The following is a 15211-nucleotide window of genomic DNA, read 5'->3' on the forward strand; positions in this document are numbered from 1 at the left end:
CTCGGAAGGGGGCAGGGGTGCAGGGTGCTCAGGGCAGGGAGTTGGGGTGCAGGAGGGGTGCGAGGTGCAGGCAGGGGGCTTACGGCAGGGAATTGGGGGGCGGGGTGCAGGAGGGGTTCGGGCTCCGGCCTGGCACTGCTTACCTAAAGTGGCTCCGGGGTGGCAGTGGTGCGCACCGGGGCCAGGGCAGGCTCCCTGCATGCCTGTCCTGTTCCCGGCCCCGCGCCACTCCAGGAAGTGCTGCGGCCTCTGGGGGCAGGGGGGCAGAGGGCTCCGTGTGCGCCTCCAGGTATCTCCCCTGAAGCTCCCATTGGCCGCGGTTCCCCGTGGTGCCTGCAGGCAAGGGCAACACACGGAGCCCTCTGCACCCTCCCCCCCAAGAGGGCCGCAGGGAAGTGGTGCCAGCCGCTTCTGAGAGCAGCGCGGGGCCATGGGGGTAATCCCGCGGGCCGGATCCAAAGCCCTGACTAGGGCCATCCCTCCGACTTGAGAATGCTTGGCACCTTGCAGGCTCAGACTCTAGGACTGCATGAAGCAATCTTGTCCTCTCAGGGACTTAAATAATGAGGGGATTCTATTTGATTGCTCAACCCTTCCCTATTCTATCCATTTAATTACTGTACTTGCTTGGGACTAGATCACTATATCTTACTGTGACTTTTTATATAAAGAAAAGAAGAATATGTAGCAAAGCACAAAGATGATTTATAATCTGCCATGTTGACCAGGGAAAAATACATGGCACAGTAATGGGGGGCAGGAGATCTGAATACAATGTGGATTTTGATTCCCCATCTCTTCTTCCTAAAGGCAATACATGTTTGGGGGAATTAATAGCTCCTTCTCAGTGAGAGCATTCAAAATGAGATAACGTGGACAAAACCATGCTGAAAATCATGAAGAAAAACCTGGAGTCCACAGAAAGCGGGAGATGAACATTTGTTCCTATGTTTGCTTGTCCCCCCGTCCACCTGTAACATGCAAAGCAGAGCAGCTTTATATATGGAAGAAACTCTTTGCTTATGGATCTCATTAGGTGCATTCCTTTCTGCATCTTTCACTATCTTCCTGCTAATGAGTCCGTCATGGCATGCAAAGGCACTCATAACCAAATGTCACACAAGCAGCTGGCACAAGAAACAGTGGCTGCTGGCTGGCAGGAGCTGGGAGAAGCAGCACCATCCTTCCTTTAAGTTTAAGGGTACGTCTACACTTACTTCCTGGTTCGGCGGCAGGCAATTGATCTTCTGGGATCGATTTATCGCGTCTTGTCTAGACGCGATAAATCGATCCCGGAAGTGCTCGCCGTCGACGCTGGTACTCCAGCTCGGCGAGAGGAGTACGCAGCATCGACGGGGGAGCCTGCCTGCCGCGTCTGGACCCGCGGTAAGTTTGGACTAAGGTACTTCGAATTCAGCTGCGTTATTAACGTAGCTGAATTTGCGTACCTTAGTCCGAAGTGGGGGGTTAGTGTGGACCAGGCCTAAGCTTGCCTTGTAAAGCAGATCGGTTGGCCTGATGATCGTTGTATTAGCCTAGCTTTTACTTGTCCCACTCACCCCCAAAGACGGTCAAGAGACCAAAGATGATTGTAGTGTAACTGAGTGAGCGTGCTGAATATCACACCAAGACTGTCTCATATTCCTTTTCAACATCTACTTCCCTGCGGCCTATCAGCCACCATCTGCAACCATTAATCCAAGCTCCCTACATTTATTTAAACCCCTCCCCAGCCCCCTCCCCCCACCCCACGCTATACAGCCCTGGCCATCTGGGGCTTTGTGCAGCCGCACTGCTGTCTATTGTTTGTTATTGGTCCCTTTGCTGCAGCAAGATCTGGTAGTGCAAACCCTTGTGACCATGTGGAAATGCCTTTGGGACTCCATATGGGTCCAGGGGTCCTGATGTACGGCTGATTCCCTAGGGCCTGAACCAAAGCCCCCTGAAATCAATGGGAAGACTCCCCTTTTCTCTTGGGCATTGGATCAGATCCTTAGAATCATAGAAGATCAGGGTTGGAAGGGACCTCAGGAGGCCATCTAGTCCAGCCCCCTACTCAAAGCAGGACCAATTCCCAACTAAATCATCCCAGCCAGGGCTTTATCAAGCCTGACCTTAAAAACCTCTAAGGAAGGAGATTCCACCACCTCCCTAGGTAACCCATTCCAGTGCTTCACCACCCTCCTAGTGAAAAAGTTTTTCCTAATATCGAACCTAAACCTCCCCAACTGCAACTTGAGACCATTACTCCTTGTTCTGTCATCAGGTACCACTGAGATCAGTCTAGATCCATCCTCTTTGGAACCCCCTTTCAGGTAGTTGAAAGCAGCTATCAAATCCCCCCTCATTCTTCTCTTCTGCAGACTAAACAATCACAGTTCCCTCAGCCTCTCCTCATAAGTCATGTGCGCCAGCCCCCTAATCATTTTTGTTGCCCTCCGCTGGACTCTTTCCAATTTTTCCACATCCTTCTTGTAGTGTGGGGCCCAAAAGTGGACACAGTACTCCAGATGAGGCCTCACCAATGTCGAATAGAGGGGAATGATCATGTCCCTCAATCTGCTGGCAATGCCCCTACTTATACAGCCCAGAATGCCGTTCGCCTTCTTGGCAACAAGGGCACACTGTTGACTCATATCCAGCTTCTCGTCCACTGTAACCCCTAGGTTAAGCTCCCAGGACGGGCCCTGTATGACACTAAACACACAGTCAGGGCTTACCTAGCATCTGGGATGGGACCATCATGCAAGCTCACGCTGGGTTCAAGCTTCCCCCCCCCCCCCCCCGGCACTATTTTTGGAGTGAAAGAGAAATTTGATTCCACGTTCAGTGATCCGTCAGAAAGAATAGAGGAGGCAGATTAGAATCCCTTCTACTTCCGCTAGCCAGTGTCCCCAAACAGGAGAGAACAGAAAACCACTGGAGAAAGGGAGAGAAGAAAATTAAAAATCCAGAACTTAGTATATGCTCCTTTACAATTTTCTCCTTGTGAATGAATTTGACTAAGTGTTATCGTAGCCATGTGAGTCCCAGGATATTAGAGAGACAAGGTGGGTGAGGTAATATCTTTTATTGGACCAATTTCTGTTGGCGAGAGAGACAAGCTTTCGAGCTTAGAGTGAAGAAAAGCTCTGTGTACACTCAAAAGCTTGTCTCTTTCACCAACAGAAGTTCGTCCACAAAAGATATTAACCTCATCCACTTTGTCTGGCTAAAATTTTTAAAAGACACCTTTTCCTTATCTTTGAGGGGAAACATCCTGGTTTCTACAAACAGGAAGCACCTTCGCTTCATTCATGCAGTTTTTTAAAAGCAATTTAATAACAATTTTGGCTTTTTTATATGAATCAGCAGAATTTAGATCTCATGGTTTGGGTGGGGTTGGTTTGTCTTCTTCTTTTGTTTGTTTTTTTGCCACAGTCGCTTAAGTGTTTGACCTCAGCACATGATCATTCTCTATATGATGTTAGCGTGTGTATGCTGCACTTCTAATGTTTCAGACAAGTCATCAGAGAAATTTATAGAGCACCTAAGTCCTAGAAGCCTCCTAAAACCCTTTAAGTACTATCTTCCATGCTTCATCTAGAATTATGCTAGAGTACGTTGGTTCTAAATAGTCAGACTTATGAGACGGAGGTATACAAGGTGCACTGGAATTAATTTTGTCCAATGCTGTTATCAGTATTCCTGTATTTTTTAAAAACATTTGTAAGCCTAAAAGTTACAGTAAAAGGATGGGGGAAGGAGCTTAAGGAGAGAAAGAAAATAATAATTGTAACTTCTTGCCAGATTCCCAGCTGGTGAAAACTGGTGTAATTCCATTGAAGTCAACGGTTTGATGGCAAATTACATCAACTGAGGACCTAGCTGCTACTTTATGATTGGTGTAAATGCATCTTATAATAAATCAGGCATTTTGGTCTTATTCTTTCCTGCTACCCTGTCCCAGAAGCTGTGATGCTACTTATTTAGCTACAGTACTTTACCTCTAGTTTATATAGCTCAGATCAGATACAAAGTGGTGAGTTAAATGGTTCCAGAAAACAACATAAGACTTGAGAAATCCAGAAACTTAATAGGCAACCATGCAAGTCCGTGAACTTATTCTGTCCAGAGTAGAACAGCAGGTCTCTTGAGATGCCGATGTAACTGTGGCAGGTTTTTGTGAAGGGAATGAGGCATTGAAGTATCTGCCAGTCTCTCCTGTGCAGGGCAATCTCCTTCCAAAAGGTTTAAAAGCTGGCAAATAAATTAATGGGTAAGAAAAGAAAAAAAGGCCAGGTGTGGGGAGGAGAGTAAGAAGGAACCACACAATCCATCAGATGAAATATTCCCGTTTGCACTCACTCACTGTGTTCTGCAAGTCAATGTCAGTTTTAAAGGAACTGTCGAGGTTTTCTGCGTATTCTTTCTCCTTCGCCTGGCTACTTCGATGTGTCTGTTTGTGCTGGTAGAGGAATCTGCTCATGATGGCCACGATGCAAAAGATGATGAATATTACAACGGCTATTACACCTGGGGAAAGAGAGGGGAAAGTAAGGGCAGGAAGGGAAAACAGAAACAAAGATTTTACCAGGGGAGGCTGCTTAGAAAACATGGCAAGTCAGTGTGTAATTAGACGCCGGTCGTGGGTGGGCAGGATCGAACCGGGGACCTCTGGAGCTTAGTGCATGAGCCTCTATAGCATGAGCTAAAAGCCAACCGGCTGTTAGCTAAGGCCTGGTCCACACTAACCCCCCACTTCGAACTAAGATACGCAACTTCAGCTATGTGAATAACGTAGCTGAAGTCGAAGTATCTTAGTTCGAACTTACCGTGGGTCCACACGCGGCAGGCAGGCTCCCCCGTCGACTCCGCGTACTCCTCTCGCGGAGCAGGAGTACCGGCGTCGACGGCGAGCACTTCCGGGATCGATCCGGGATTGATTTATCGCGTCTAGACAAGACGCGATAAATCGATCCCAGAAGGTCGATTGCTTACCGCCGGACCCGGAGGTAAGTATAGACGTACCCTAAGGCAGTAGAGCAGACTCATTTTATCTCTCTCTAAGTGGTCTTGGTGCCACTAGATGGGACAGAACACCACACCCAGAAAGTGTGTGGGTTACAAGTGCATCCCAATCCTCTATCCTAGCCTCCCAGGGTATGTCTACACAGCAAAGAAAAACCCACGGCTGGCCCGTGCCAGCCAACTCAGCCTCACAGGGCTCGGGCTGCAGGGCTGTTTCACTGCTGTGTAGGACTGGGCTGGAGCCTGAACACTGGGACCTCCCACCCCACAGGGTCTGAGAGCTCCAGCCCAACCCTGGAAGTCTATGCAGCAATGAAACGGCCTTTGAGCCAGAGTGGACTGGTGCAGGCCAGCTGCAGGTGCCTAGCTGCTGTGTAGACATACCCCCAGATGGCAGCGCTGGGGCTTTCTATCCTGCACGAGGGAGGATACAGCCACCTTGGGTGGGATTCTCAAAAATGCTCAACATTGGTCTAATTCTGCTTGCCTGAAGCCAATCATTGAGTTCAATGAGAGCAAAGTTAGGCCAGCGCGGAGTGTTTTGAAAATTCTGTTCCCTCATGTCTCCACAACTTCCCTTTCTGGCCAACTTCATTCATTGGGGGCTCTCTCAAATTACATCTGTGTAAACCTTGTGGGAATTTGGCCCGTAGAGTACAGGTATCCTGAAAAGCAACTCACTGCAAAGCAATAGACCCTTGGGATGAATGCTGATTGTTAATGGAATGTGGAAAACAATACATGGCGGTGTGAGGACCACTTGTGAATCAACCGAGGCTTTGGCTTGTAACAGTGTTTCCATGTGGTCTGAGGAATTCCATTACGCACCACACTGAGCTTTTCGAGAGCTCAGAAGATAGATGAGATACGAATGCAACATTACATGACCAGTCAGAGGTGTGTATTTGCGTGCAGCGCTCACAGCTGAGCCATGTCTCAGAAAAACAGATGCTATTTTGTATGTTGAAAAGACTTAAGATCTTCAGAACATGGACTGCATCTCTCTGTTTAGGGAGCGTGTAGGATGATAGTCCCTGGTCCTGATTGGAACATTGGGATGTTGCCATAATATAATGAATATTAATAATAAATGCTGCAGCAGCAGCCTTGTAAAGCCCTGTGTTAGAGTAGAGCAGAAAATGAGGGTAAGGTGCTACTGAGCCTTTTGCTGGAAATACCCTACGTACTTGTTTTCTGGGGGGGAAAATATTTTCTGATTGCATCATTCAAAAGAAAAAGAAGAAAAAAGTTACCTCCAATAACAGCTGAATCGCTTCTGATTGCATTGGTGAGGGGCTCCCGCTCATCCGACTTCCCAAAGGGATCTGCAGTTGATTAAATACAAAACAGCTCATTGTCTATAGGCAACGTGCTGAGTTTGCTTCAGCACTTGGAATGAAGTTACCTACCCTGGTCTGCCCTGAAAATATGTGGTTTGGGGATTAGAGAATTTGAGCCAAGAAGAGCCCTCTTAAAAACAGGTAATCACAGGACAACACCCTTAGGCACCTTCAGAGACAAAGCCGTGCAAACTGTGAATGCAAGAAGAAACTAAATGGGTAAAACCAACACCCTATAATCCTACCACAGTGCACCTGCTCACAATGGCAGGGAGACATTTGACCCAGGTAGCCTACTGGGAGCCTCTGTCAGACTCAACAATATTACAATGCCAAAGAGACAAGACTAAGAAGCATCTGTAAAGGGAGGAGGCTAATACAGGATACATGGGTCAGGTTCAATCTGAGGGAGAGAAACAGTGTCTGGGAGGCGGGGGGACGGCTCTGTTGGAAGGGATCTCCCTCTTCAGTGCAGAACAATGGTGATACCACATGTTCCAAGGGCAGAAGCTGTCACTGGGGTGCATTTAAATTGGACATCTTCTGATCTTCCCCCTTCAGCTGCTACAGGTCCTTCTGGTTTGTGTTACCACATCCATTCCCATCCTTAATTTGCACCCATGTCCCCTCTGTGGCTGCTTTCAACCTTGAGAAGGAAGACTTCCTGATTTTGGCCAAACGATTTCTGCTGCACTGCACAGCAAGCATTGCTCTTCACTGAGGAGACTGGAGCGTCTAGAGGGCACTAAAGAGATCAGGGTTGCAAACTCCTGTATCCAAACACCCTCTAAGTGTGGAGGTTCCCAGAGCCAGCTTTTCCATATCTCAGCCAAACCAAAATGGGACTCAAACACCTGCAACGTTGGGAGCTTCAGATCCAGATCCAGATGATGGGTCAAACCCTCACTGAAAGCCAATGGAACAATGATAAATTACACCAGCTGTCCCCACACGTCCCAGATCTAGCTCTAGCGCTGTGTCTGAACCATCCAGTCGGTCTGTATCCTCATACGAGGGCTTTCATCTCAGCTCACCCTTTCCTCTCTTTGGTGTCTGTCTGCAGGAGCGCAGAGCTGCTGTTCTCCCCTTTTACAAGCCTCCAGGTTATCACACATAGGCCTGTACTTGGGAGCTAGTTCTGAAGGTCTCGGGGATAGATTATATGGCATTGCCAGGCTGCTCCTTTCAAAGGCGAGATGCGGAGGCCTTAGAAAGAGATGCAAAATGCTGCAATGCCTCATTGTTATGGAGCAGCCTTGCTTTAGTTGCTGACTCGGCAGACTCTTAGCACTTCGTTAAGTGGGATTTTTTCCTTCAGACAAACGAGCATATTTGTGCGTTGGAAGGGGCTAAATTTTCATCTTTACCCAGCTTTGCTTTGCACTCTTTCCAAAGAGCCTGATTCTCCTTTGCCCGGCACCTTGGGCAGTCATTTATACTAGTGCAAAGCGAGTGCTAAAGGACACCATTGACACCCAATTTCACCGATTTAAATGGCTTCACAAACCATAGACCACAGAGAATCTGGCCCAAGCCATTCTGAGGTTTGAGAAGTAGTTCTCTTGCCAGTTTTAAAGATGAAAGCCTTTCCCTTCCTGTAAACAGATGCCTACAAACTAACAGTAAACAGAGGAGGGTTTGCACTTCTGCAGATCACTGATGTTCAGAGCAGATGCAGTCACAGAAGAGATTTTGAAATCAACGGGCCTGCTGACATAAATAAATGCTCACCAGCCAGGATTGCATAATGAGTCACCCATTTGGAACATGGCTCCCCAAGTGGGACCCATTGCAGCTCTTTTGCAAGTTCTCTTTTCCCACTGCATGGAGACTGGGTACCTGGAGAAGTAATTGCTCAGGTACAAGCAGACCTTGTGAAACGCCAACTCATTTTAGACCAGAAAAGCTTGGTTTATACATGAGTTGACTATATAGCTAATTTTGCACACCATGAGGCAGATCCTTAGCTGGTGTAAATTGTCTTAACTCCCTATGGCTTGGACAGAGAATTCTGACTGGCGTCACAAGTCACCTTCTGAGATTGCATAAAATGAATAAGGGGTAGGCGAGACTTTTGATCCACATGTCCATTGTGTAAAATGTTGGCCATATATGCTATTAAAGAGTCTTTAGTCTTTGACCAAAAATTACTTGAAGCTAAAGGACTTTTAAAAAATCCAAAACAAGTGTTGGGGATTTAAAGGTAACTTTGAGTTTCTTTCTGTGGTTTAATCAGAATGCAGGTCGACAGACCTTAAAGGTTCTGCGAATTATGTTTCACCCAAGAACTAAAGTCAGGATACAAGACAACGAGGTGTTTGTTGCAGAGAAGCAGATGGCAAGTGACAGCAGAACCTTCCCCTGTGGGATCATGGTAAATTCTGCAGCCAAGGAGGAAAAAAAGCACTGTGTCTCATATGAGATTTTAATAGGACATTCTTTCCCTTTTAGATATGACCCTTGAGATAATGCATGAAGAAAACTGGCACCAAAGGGCACCTCAGTGAAATGGGGACATGAAATGTCTCACGGCTTCCACAAGCAAAAATGTTTTGTACAGTATCTGACTTATGAAAGTATTTGGGATATATAATTTAAATACACAAGGTCCAGATCCTCCACTTGCATAAACTAGCAGCTGAGGATCTAGCCCTCAAAATATAGTAATGACCACTAATACATATTTTCAGAAAAAAAACCATTTTAATAGACTGTGATATTTGCAGTATTTTAATATACTGTAAACATCCTGGTAGAGTAAAACATCAGGGTGCCATCAATGTGGAGTTGGAGTGGCAACTAGTATATGTGCAACCACGTACGAGAGACTGATTTATGGAACATTACAAAATATCATCATCACAGGAAGTCAGTTTTCCCCTCAGATGTTCCAATCAGAAATTTTGTGCATGGATAAATCAACCATGGCTGAGTGGATTTTGTTCAAAAGTAGTTTGCTAAGAAACTTTCCTGAAGATCTAACAAACATTCCAAGTTTGAAGGAAAGTGCTTTAATAGTTCTCAAGTTATGAGCACTGAAAGCTTTTTCACACATTCACAGCAGGCTTTTCAGGCAGGTATCTTTGCTCTATCAATTGCTCAGAAAATTGGCACACACAAGTATAGCAGTCTTTGAAGTTTGTTTTTTTTTTGTTCTCAGACATGCAGAGATGAGAAATCAAGAACTAATAAACTGAGAAATGCACAGTAAAGCTGAAGATTAATCCTTAACTCTGCCCTCCTGTGATTACTCCTTAAAATATGGTCTCTCTCTATATATATATCAAAATAAATTATATGTAAATTAATATAAAGTATAATGGAATACAAAATGGAATTTCTTATATAACCATTACTCACAGTATAGAACATACAGTTTTCAAAATTGGCTTGATTTAAGTCTCAATGAGATCTATAAAACAAGTCCACTTTGAATGTTGAGGTTATATTAGGTATCAGTTATCATGATAAAAGGGTGACCATATTTTAAAGCAGAAATATGCAGAGATAACACTGAGCTTTCACCACAACTCTGCATTAGCTGATATCTGAGTGCTTATTTAACCTTAACACTGCCTTACATCTAGTTAATTGCAAGATTTAAATATGAAAGTCTAAATCCTGCCCCATTATATCTGAAATCAGAGTTTCAACTCACTCTTTGAGTCTTAAGCTTTATCCTAAAATGTCCCCTTCTTGACTTTATAGGTTGGCCTGGGATAAGTGAGAGCAAAATTTGACCCACAGAGTGATGGACAGGGTTTGTGTGTAAACACATGTGAAAATGCATGCGTGCCTGCACACACACACAGCAATCCTAAACCATTCACCATTAACAAGCCATGTTTCTTCAGTTAAAAAACAAAGCACACATCAACTGGAATCCATTCCCCACACAGAGAGCAAGCCTAATTATTTCTCCCTATGCAAAACGCTAATAGCATCATTTGTTTTCTGCTGAATACCATGGGTAGAAGCTGAAGGAAAGGGGGATCTGCTGCAAGTCCAAATGTCAAGGAAATAAATGGCATTAGGATATAAAACATAGGAAGCCTTATGAGTTATCCAGCAGAGAAGATAAAGTGAATTCATAGTTCAAAGGATTAAAAAACAAAAAGAAAAAAAACTCTTTCATTTTTTACTCCTTTCTGGTTATTAAGGCCTCTGCCACATCCACTAGTGACTAAAACAGCGACTTGTGTGTCCCTGCCTGTGGTGACAGTACTACCAGCTGCTCTCTGGGTTCTTTTTTCCCCTGGCATACTAATTCACATATGCAAACCACTTAAGAGTCCCAGAGGGCAATTTCATGATTGCAGAGGAAAAATGAACTGCTTAGGATCATCAGCTAGGAACATTCAAGTTATGTGCCTTCACTTAAAACAAAGTGAATGATACACATATTCAGTAAAAGACACACAGAGTAACACTCATGCATTGACAGAACAAGGAACAATGGTCTCAAGTTGCAGTGGGGGAGGTTCAGGTTGGATATTAGGAAACACTATTTCACTAGGAGGGTGGTGAAGCACTGGAATGGGTGATCTAGAGAGGTGGTGGAATCTCCATTCTTAGATGTTTTTAAGGCCCGGCTTGACAAAGCCTTGGCTGGGATGATTTATTTGGTTGTGGTCCTGCTTTGAGCAGGGGGTTGGACTAGATGACCTCCTGAGGTCTCTTTCAACCCTAATCTTCTATGATTTACACTAGCTAGAGTAAAATTACAGTTAGTATATGGCATGATTCCTCAGACTTCAGGGCATATGCTGGTCGGGATCTGGGGTCAGGAACAGTTGTATTATATGCAACACCATACCAGATTTTTGTTTTCCTTTGAAATCTCCAGCACTGGAGCCATGATACCAGTCTTCACGGACTACATGCAATGGCAATTGAAGTCCCATGTTCCTGAGACAGTGTTTGGACTAACCTTTGCAACTCAGGCTTTACTCTCCTATAATGTCACATTCCTGTGGGCATTTTTCAGGCAATACAGGATCTTAATCAGTTGTTTAGGATCATTTATTATCAGGATATAGCCTTTTAGTGGGTGCAAACCTGAACAGGCTTTATCTGTACATCCTGATCACTTGTCTGTTGATGGCTTCCAAGCCATCTTGCTTCTAGTATCACACTTACCGTGACAGCAGGAAGGGAGGGAGCAAATCCCACGCTGAGCTCTAAAAGGCTGGTTTAATGGAAGCCTTAGTTTCTTGACAGAACATACCTGATGAGGAATAAACTGTGGTGATGGTGTTCACATCGGCCTCTGCTACGTATCCACAACTCGATTCAGTCAAGGAGCCTTTGACAGTCACGGGGGCTATGCTGGGATGTCGTAAGGCGGCCTTCAGTGGAGCTATGTGATTGTACTGGACAGAGGACAGGCATCCCATAAAGCCATGTGAGTTCGCCTTCAAGACCTCAGAATCTAGCCCCAGACTATCTGCAACACACAACACAATCAAAAAGGTGTTTTAAATGTATCCTCTTGCGTGTTGATTAAAAAACCCTTTGCCAGCTTACCTGACCTTATTCACCAGCTTCTCACCCGACCTTATTCACCAGCTTCTCACCCAATTACATCCTTCTTCCACTGGACCCGTAGGTCTGAGACGATATCCACATTTAAATCCCTCTTAAAGATGCACATCTACCATGCTACCTATAGTGAATGGAGTTGGCTTGTAAATAAATAGCCTCTGTTGTTCTCCTTTCCCTAACCAGGTTCCTGTTGTTTGTCTGGAAATAACCAACACATATTTGGTGCTACCATAAACTATCATAAATCATAGAATGTAAAGCCATAAGGGACTACCGGGCCACCTAGTCTGATCTCCTGCAGGACACCAACATGCTAAACCCAACAACTGAAGTTAGACCATGGTATTACAGTCCACAGGAGACTAAACTATTATGTGCCACAGGCAGAGAATAGGAGGGACCGAGATGCACTAATGCCCGAGGTCCCTTCAATGTCAGGAAATGAATTAAGTGAGATATACCCAGATGAGCCTGGCAAGTGACCAGCACCCACATGCTGCAGAGGAAGGGGAAAAAAATCCCATCATCACTGCCAATCTGACCTGGGTGAAAATTCCTCTCTGATCCCACCTCTGACAATCAATCGGTTAAATAGTAACCCTGATTATCTTCAGGCCTGAGGTAAGATTCATTTTTCAACATGTTCAGTTTCACAGAATCTGAGCTGTCAGAGATGGACAAGACCTAGCAGATCATCTGCTCTGTCCACTGCTGACAGTACAGGATTGTTCAGTGATGCTCATTATCCAGTACTTCATATAGTCTAACGAATGTCTCATGTGCTTGGGCTTCTCAAACTATCCTGGGGAGAGTATTCCACAGTCTAGTAGACCTATATATCTACCTACTTATATGCCCCCGTCACCATGGTATGAGACTCCCAAGTATTTACAAACAGAAATAACAATCACTATCTTTTTTCCCAGTCTGTAGGAGAAATAGCTTAATTTGTGTATGTGGAGTTAGGGGTGGGAGGTAGGGGGTACATGTGCATTTAGGCCCTATTAGGGGAAAGCCAATTCAAAGGCATAAGTTTTACAGTTAGTTCTGAATGCAGCAATGCCTGATGCTTGAGAAAGACAGTGAAGGACGGGTAAGCTATTTTCTCTCTCAATGAGCCCCATTTATTTACTTTCTAGGAATTGAAATTCATACTGCTAAGAGCTCTGTGACTTGCTATGTACACCTTGTGCCAATATAAGGGGGGGAAAAACAAAATAAAAAAGCCTCATTGAATGCAAGATCAGTGGGCATTCAAGGTGTGAAATCATGTCTACTGGTAGTGTTACAAATGTGTAGTTTATAGCATTGCAAAACGGGGATTCCCAGCTTCCTCATCTGTTTCTACCCTTTCACGTTGTAAGGCAATGGCCTTTAAAAACAGATCATTTTGATTACCATCAGACATATTTTTCCCAGTCTACATTAAATAATTTTATTAGCTGATCTCATAAAACTGTCAGATTTAGAGATTAATTCCCAGCCCCCAACAGTTGACAGTTCACATTTCAAGATCTTCTGGATCATATAGGGACTGATCCAATACCCAGTAAAATTGATGGGAGCTGGATGAGGCCCACAAAGCTTTGGTTACAAGCTTTGAAAGGAAAAAAAAACCCTAAATACCAATGACAACAATGTGGTAAGCAGAGTGACTTGATATTAAAATATGATCTCTCAGTGCCTGCCAGGATTTGGACCAGTAAACTCTTCAAGGGCTAGTCCTGGACCGGTGAGTAGAAAATTGTTGATCCCTCTCACATATCCTACAATTTTATGCCCTGGTTAGGGTGCTGAATGTGGATGGAGGCAAGTCCAAGAAGCCAGTTTCACATACTAGTTACTTCTTTGGCTCCTGGGTATTATCATTGTGCAGAGTACTCAGGCAAGTTGAGTTACCCAACTGCTTGCAGTTAATGCAATTTGGTATTACCCATGGATTTACAGATGGACCTTGTACACCAAAGTGATAGATCCTTATGTGCATGCAGTATGGTAAAGTCTAATTCTACGACCACATACTATTGTTCCTATGTGACCCCGCCTCATGCAACACACAGGATGGACACACAAGAGAGCAGAATGAAGGTTGTGTAGGCAACAATAAGTCTGGCAGTATTTTTAACTTTTGAGTGCTTGACTTTGCTAAATAAATAAATTATGTAACTCTTTTCATGTAGTGGGTTTGGGGGGGGGGATGGTGAGGGAAGTTATTTGGGTTGCAGCATGGTTAAACAGCTCAAACTACAGGTCTACACTGACGTCCATGTTATCCTTTGGCACTTATGATTGCTGATCATTGTCTGACGCTTCTGAGATGGCTTTAGAAAAGAAACACTTAGGTTTGATGTGTTCCCATGCAGAAATTCAGGCATAATTTTACTAAGTGTTGCTGTTCCTTTGCCACCCCAAGTGTAGGTGTCAGATGTCACTCTAGGGTTCTGGGCTGGAAGGAAACTTGCAATAGCACCTAAGTCTGCAGACGGTGTCACTAGGGCAATTGTCACAGATCCATCTTCTAGGTGCAAGAACAGACACAAGCAAAACGTAGGTGTAAACGGCAAGAACATTCTGTGTTTTCCCCACAGGAGAGATGTTTCAAAGGACAACAGCAAAGAGTGTCTCAATGGAAATACATCCATTCCTGATGTAGGATACAATCTAACTTTCAGGAGTTATGCTTTGGCCTTTCCCAAAGTGTTTGTGCAGAAGGGGAAGTGGAAGCTGTATAAATTAAGATGGGTAGGCCTGTAACAACAGATGGTGAGGTTGTCAGGGGAAGGAAAGCATTGACTGTATATTTCTGAAGCGGAGCTTACAAAAACATGGGGAAACAGTGATTTAGAGCATCTTCTGTCTTCATGGAAGTTACAAAAATCTTAGTGAACATTCCCCAACACATCTATTCTTGCTTCTTTACTATCTCTAACACAAGGAGTGAATATTTCATATCACACAGAGCTAACGCTATCTTAGTTGCTTCGTTCCCTCTCCACCCGCCAAAGGGGAAAGCCAATAAATATTGAATTATGTTTCATTGTCGCTTGAAGAGCCTAAGAGATGTTATATGACAGTTTCATTAGTTATTTGAAATCAGAATTAAGGCCCCACTTGGACTAGCCACTAAAGGGCTATTACACTTGAAAAACGGAGAATGCTCAGACACGAATCGTGCTTGAAGAATTATGGTTTTCTTTACAATTACATTTTTGAGTTCAGTCTTGAAAGCCCTCAGAATTCAGATTTTTCACTGAAGCCAAAGGGAGTTGTTTGTAATTTGGGCTTACAGGTTTGACCACACTGTTTGAATTCTCATA

The 15211-nt window shown here is 44.5% G+C and overlaps 1 protein-coding gene across 1 annotated transcript in view; it reads right to left on the reverse strand.

Annotated features, from left to right (window-relative positions):
- Positions 1-4318: 4318 nt before the first annotated feature.
- Positions 4319-15211, reverse strand: part of CNTNAP5 (contactin associated protein family member 5) — a 433878-nt gene continuing 422985 nt past the window's right edge. The window contains exons 22-24 of the mRNA XM_065413114.1: positions 11578-11796; positions 6264-6335; positions 4319-4515 (exon numbers count right to left, since the gene is read on the reverse strand). Of these exons, the coding sequence (XP_065269186.1) occupies positions 4319-4515; positions 6264-6335; positions 11578-11796 (488 nt within the window). The remainder of the gene's footprint in view (positions 4516-6263; positions 6336-11577; positions 11797-15211) is intronic.

Source organism: Emys orbicularis, chromosome 11, assembly GCF_028017835.1.
Source record: "Emys orbicularis isolate rEmyOrb1 chromosome 11, rEmyOrb1.hap1, whole genome shotgun sequence".
Lineage (NCBI taxonomy): Eukaryota > Metazoa > Chordata > Testudines > Emydidae > Emys > Emys orbicularis.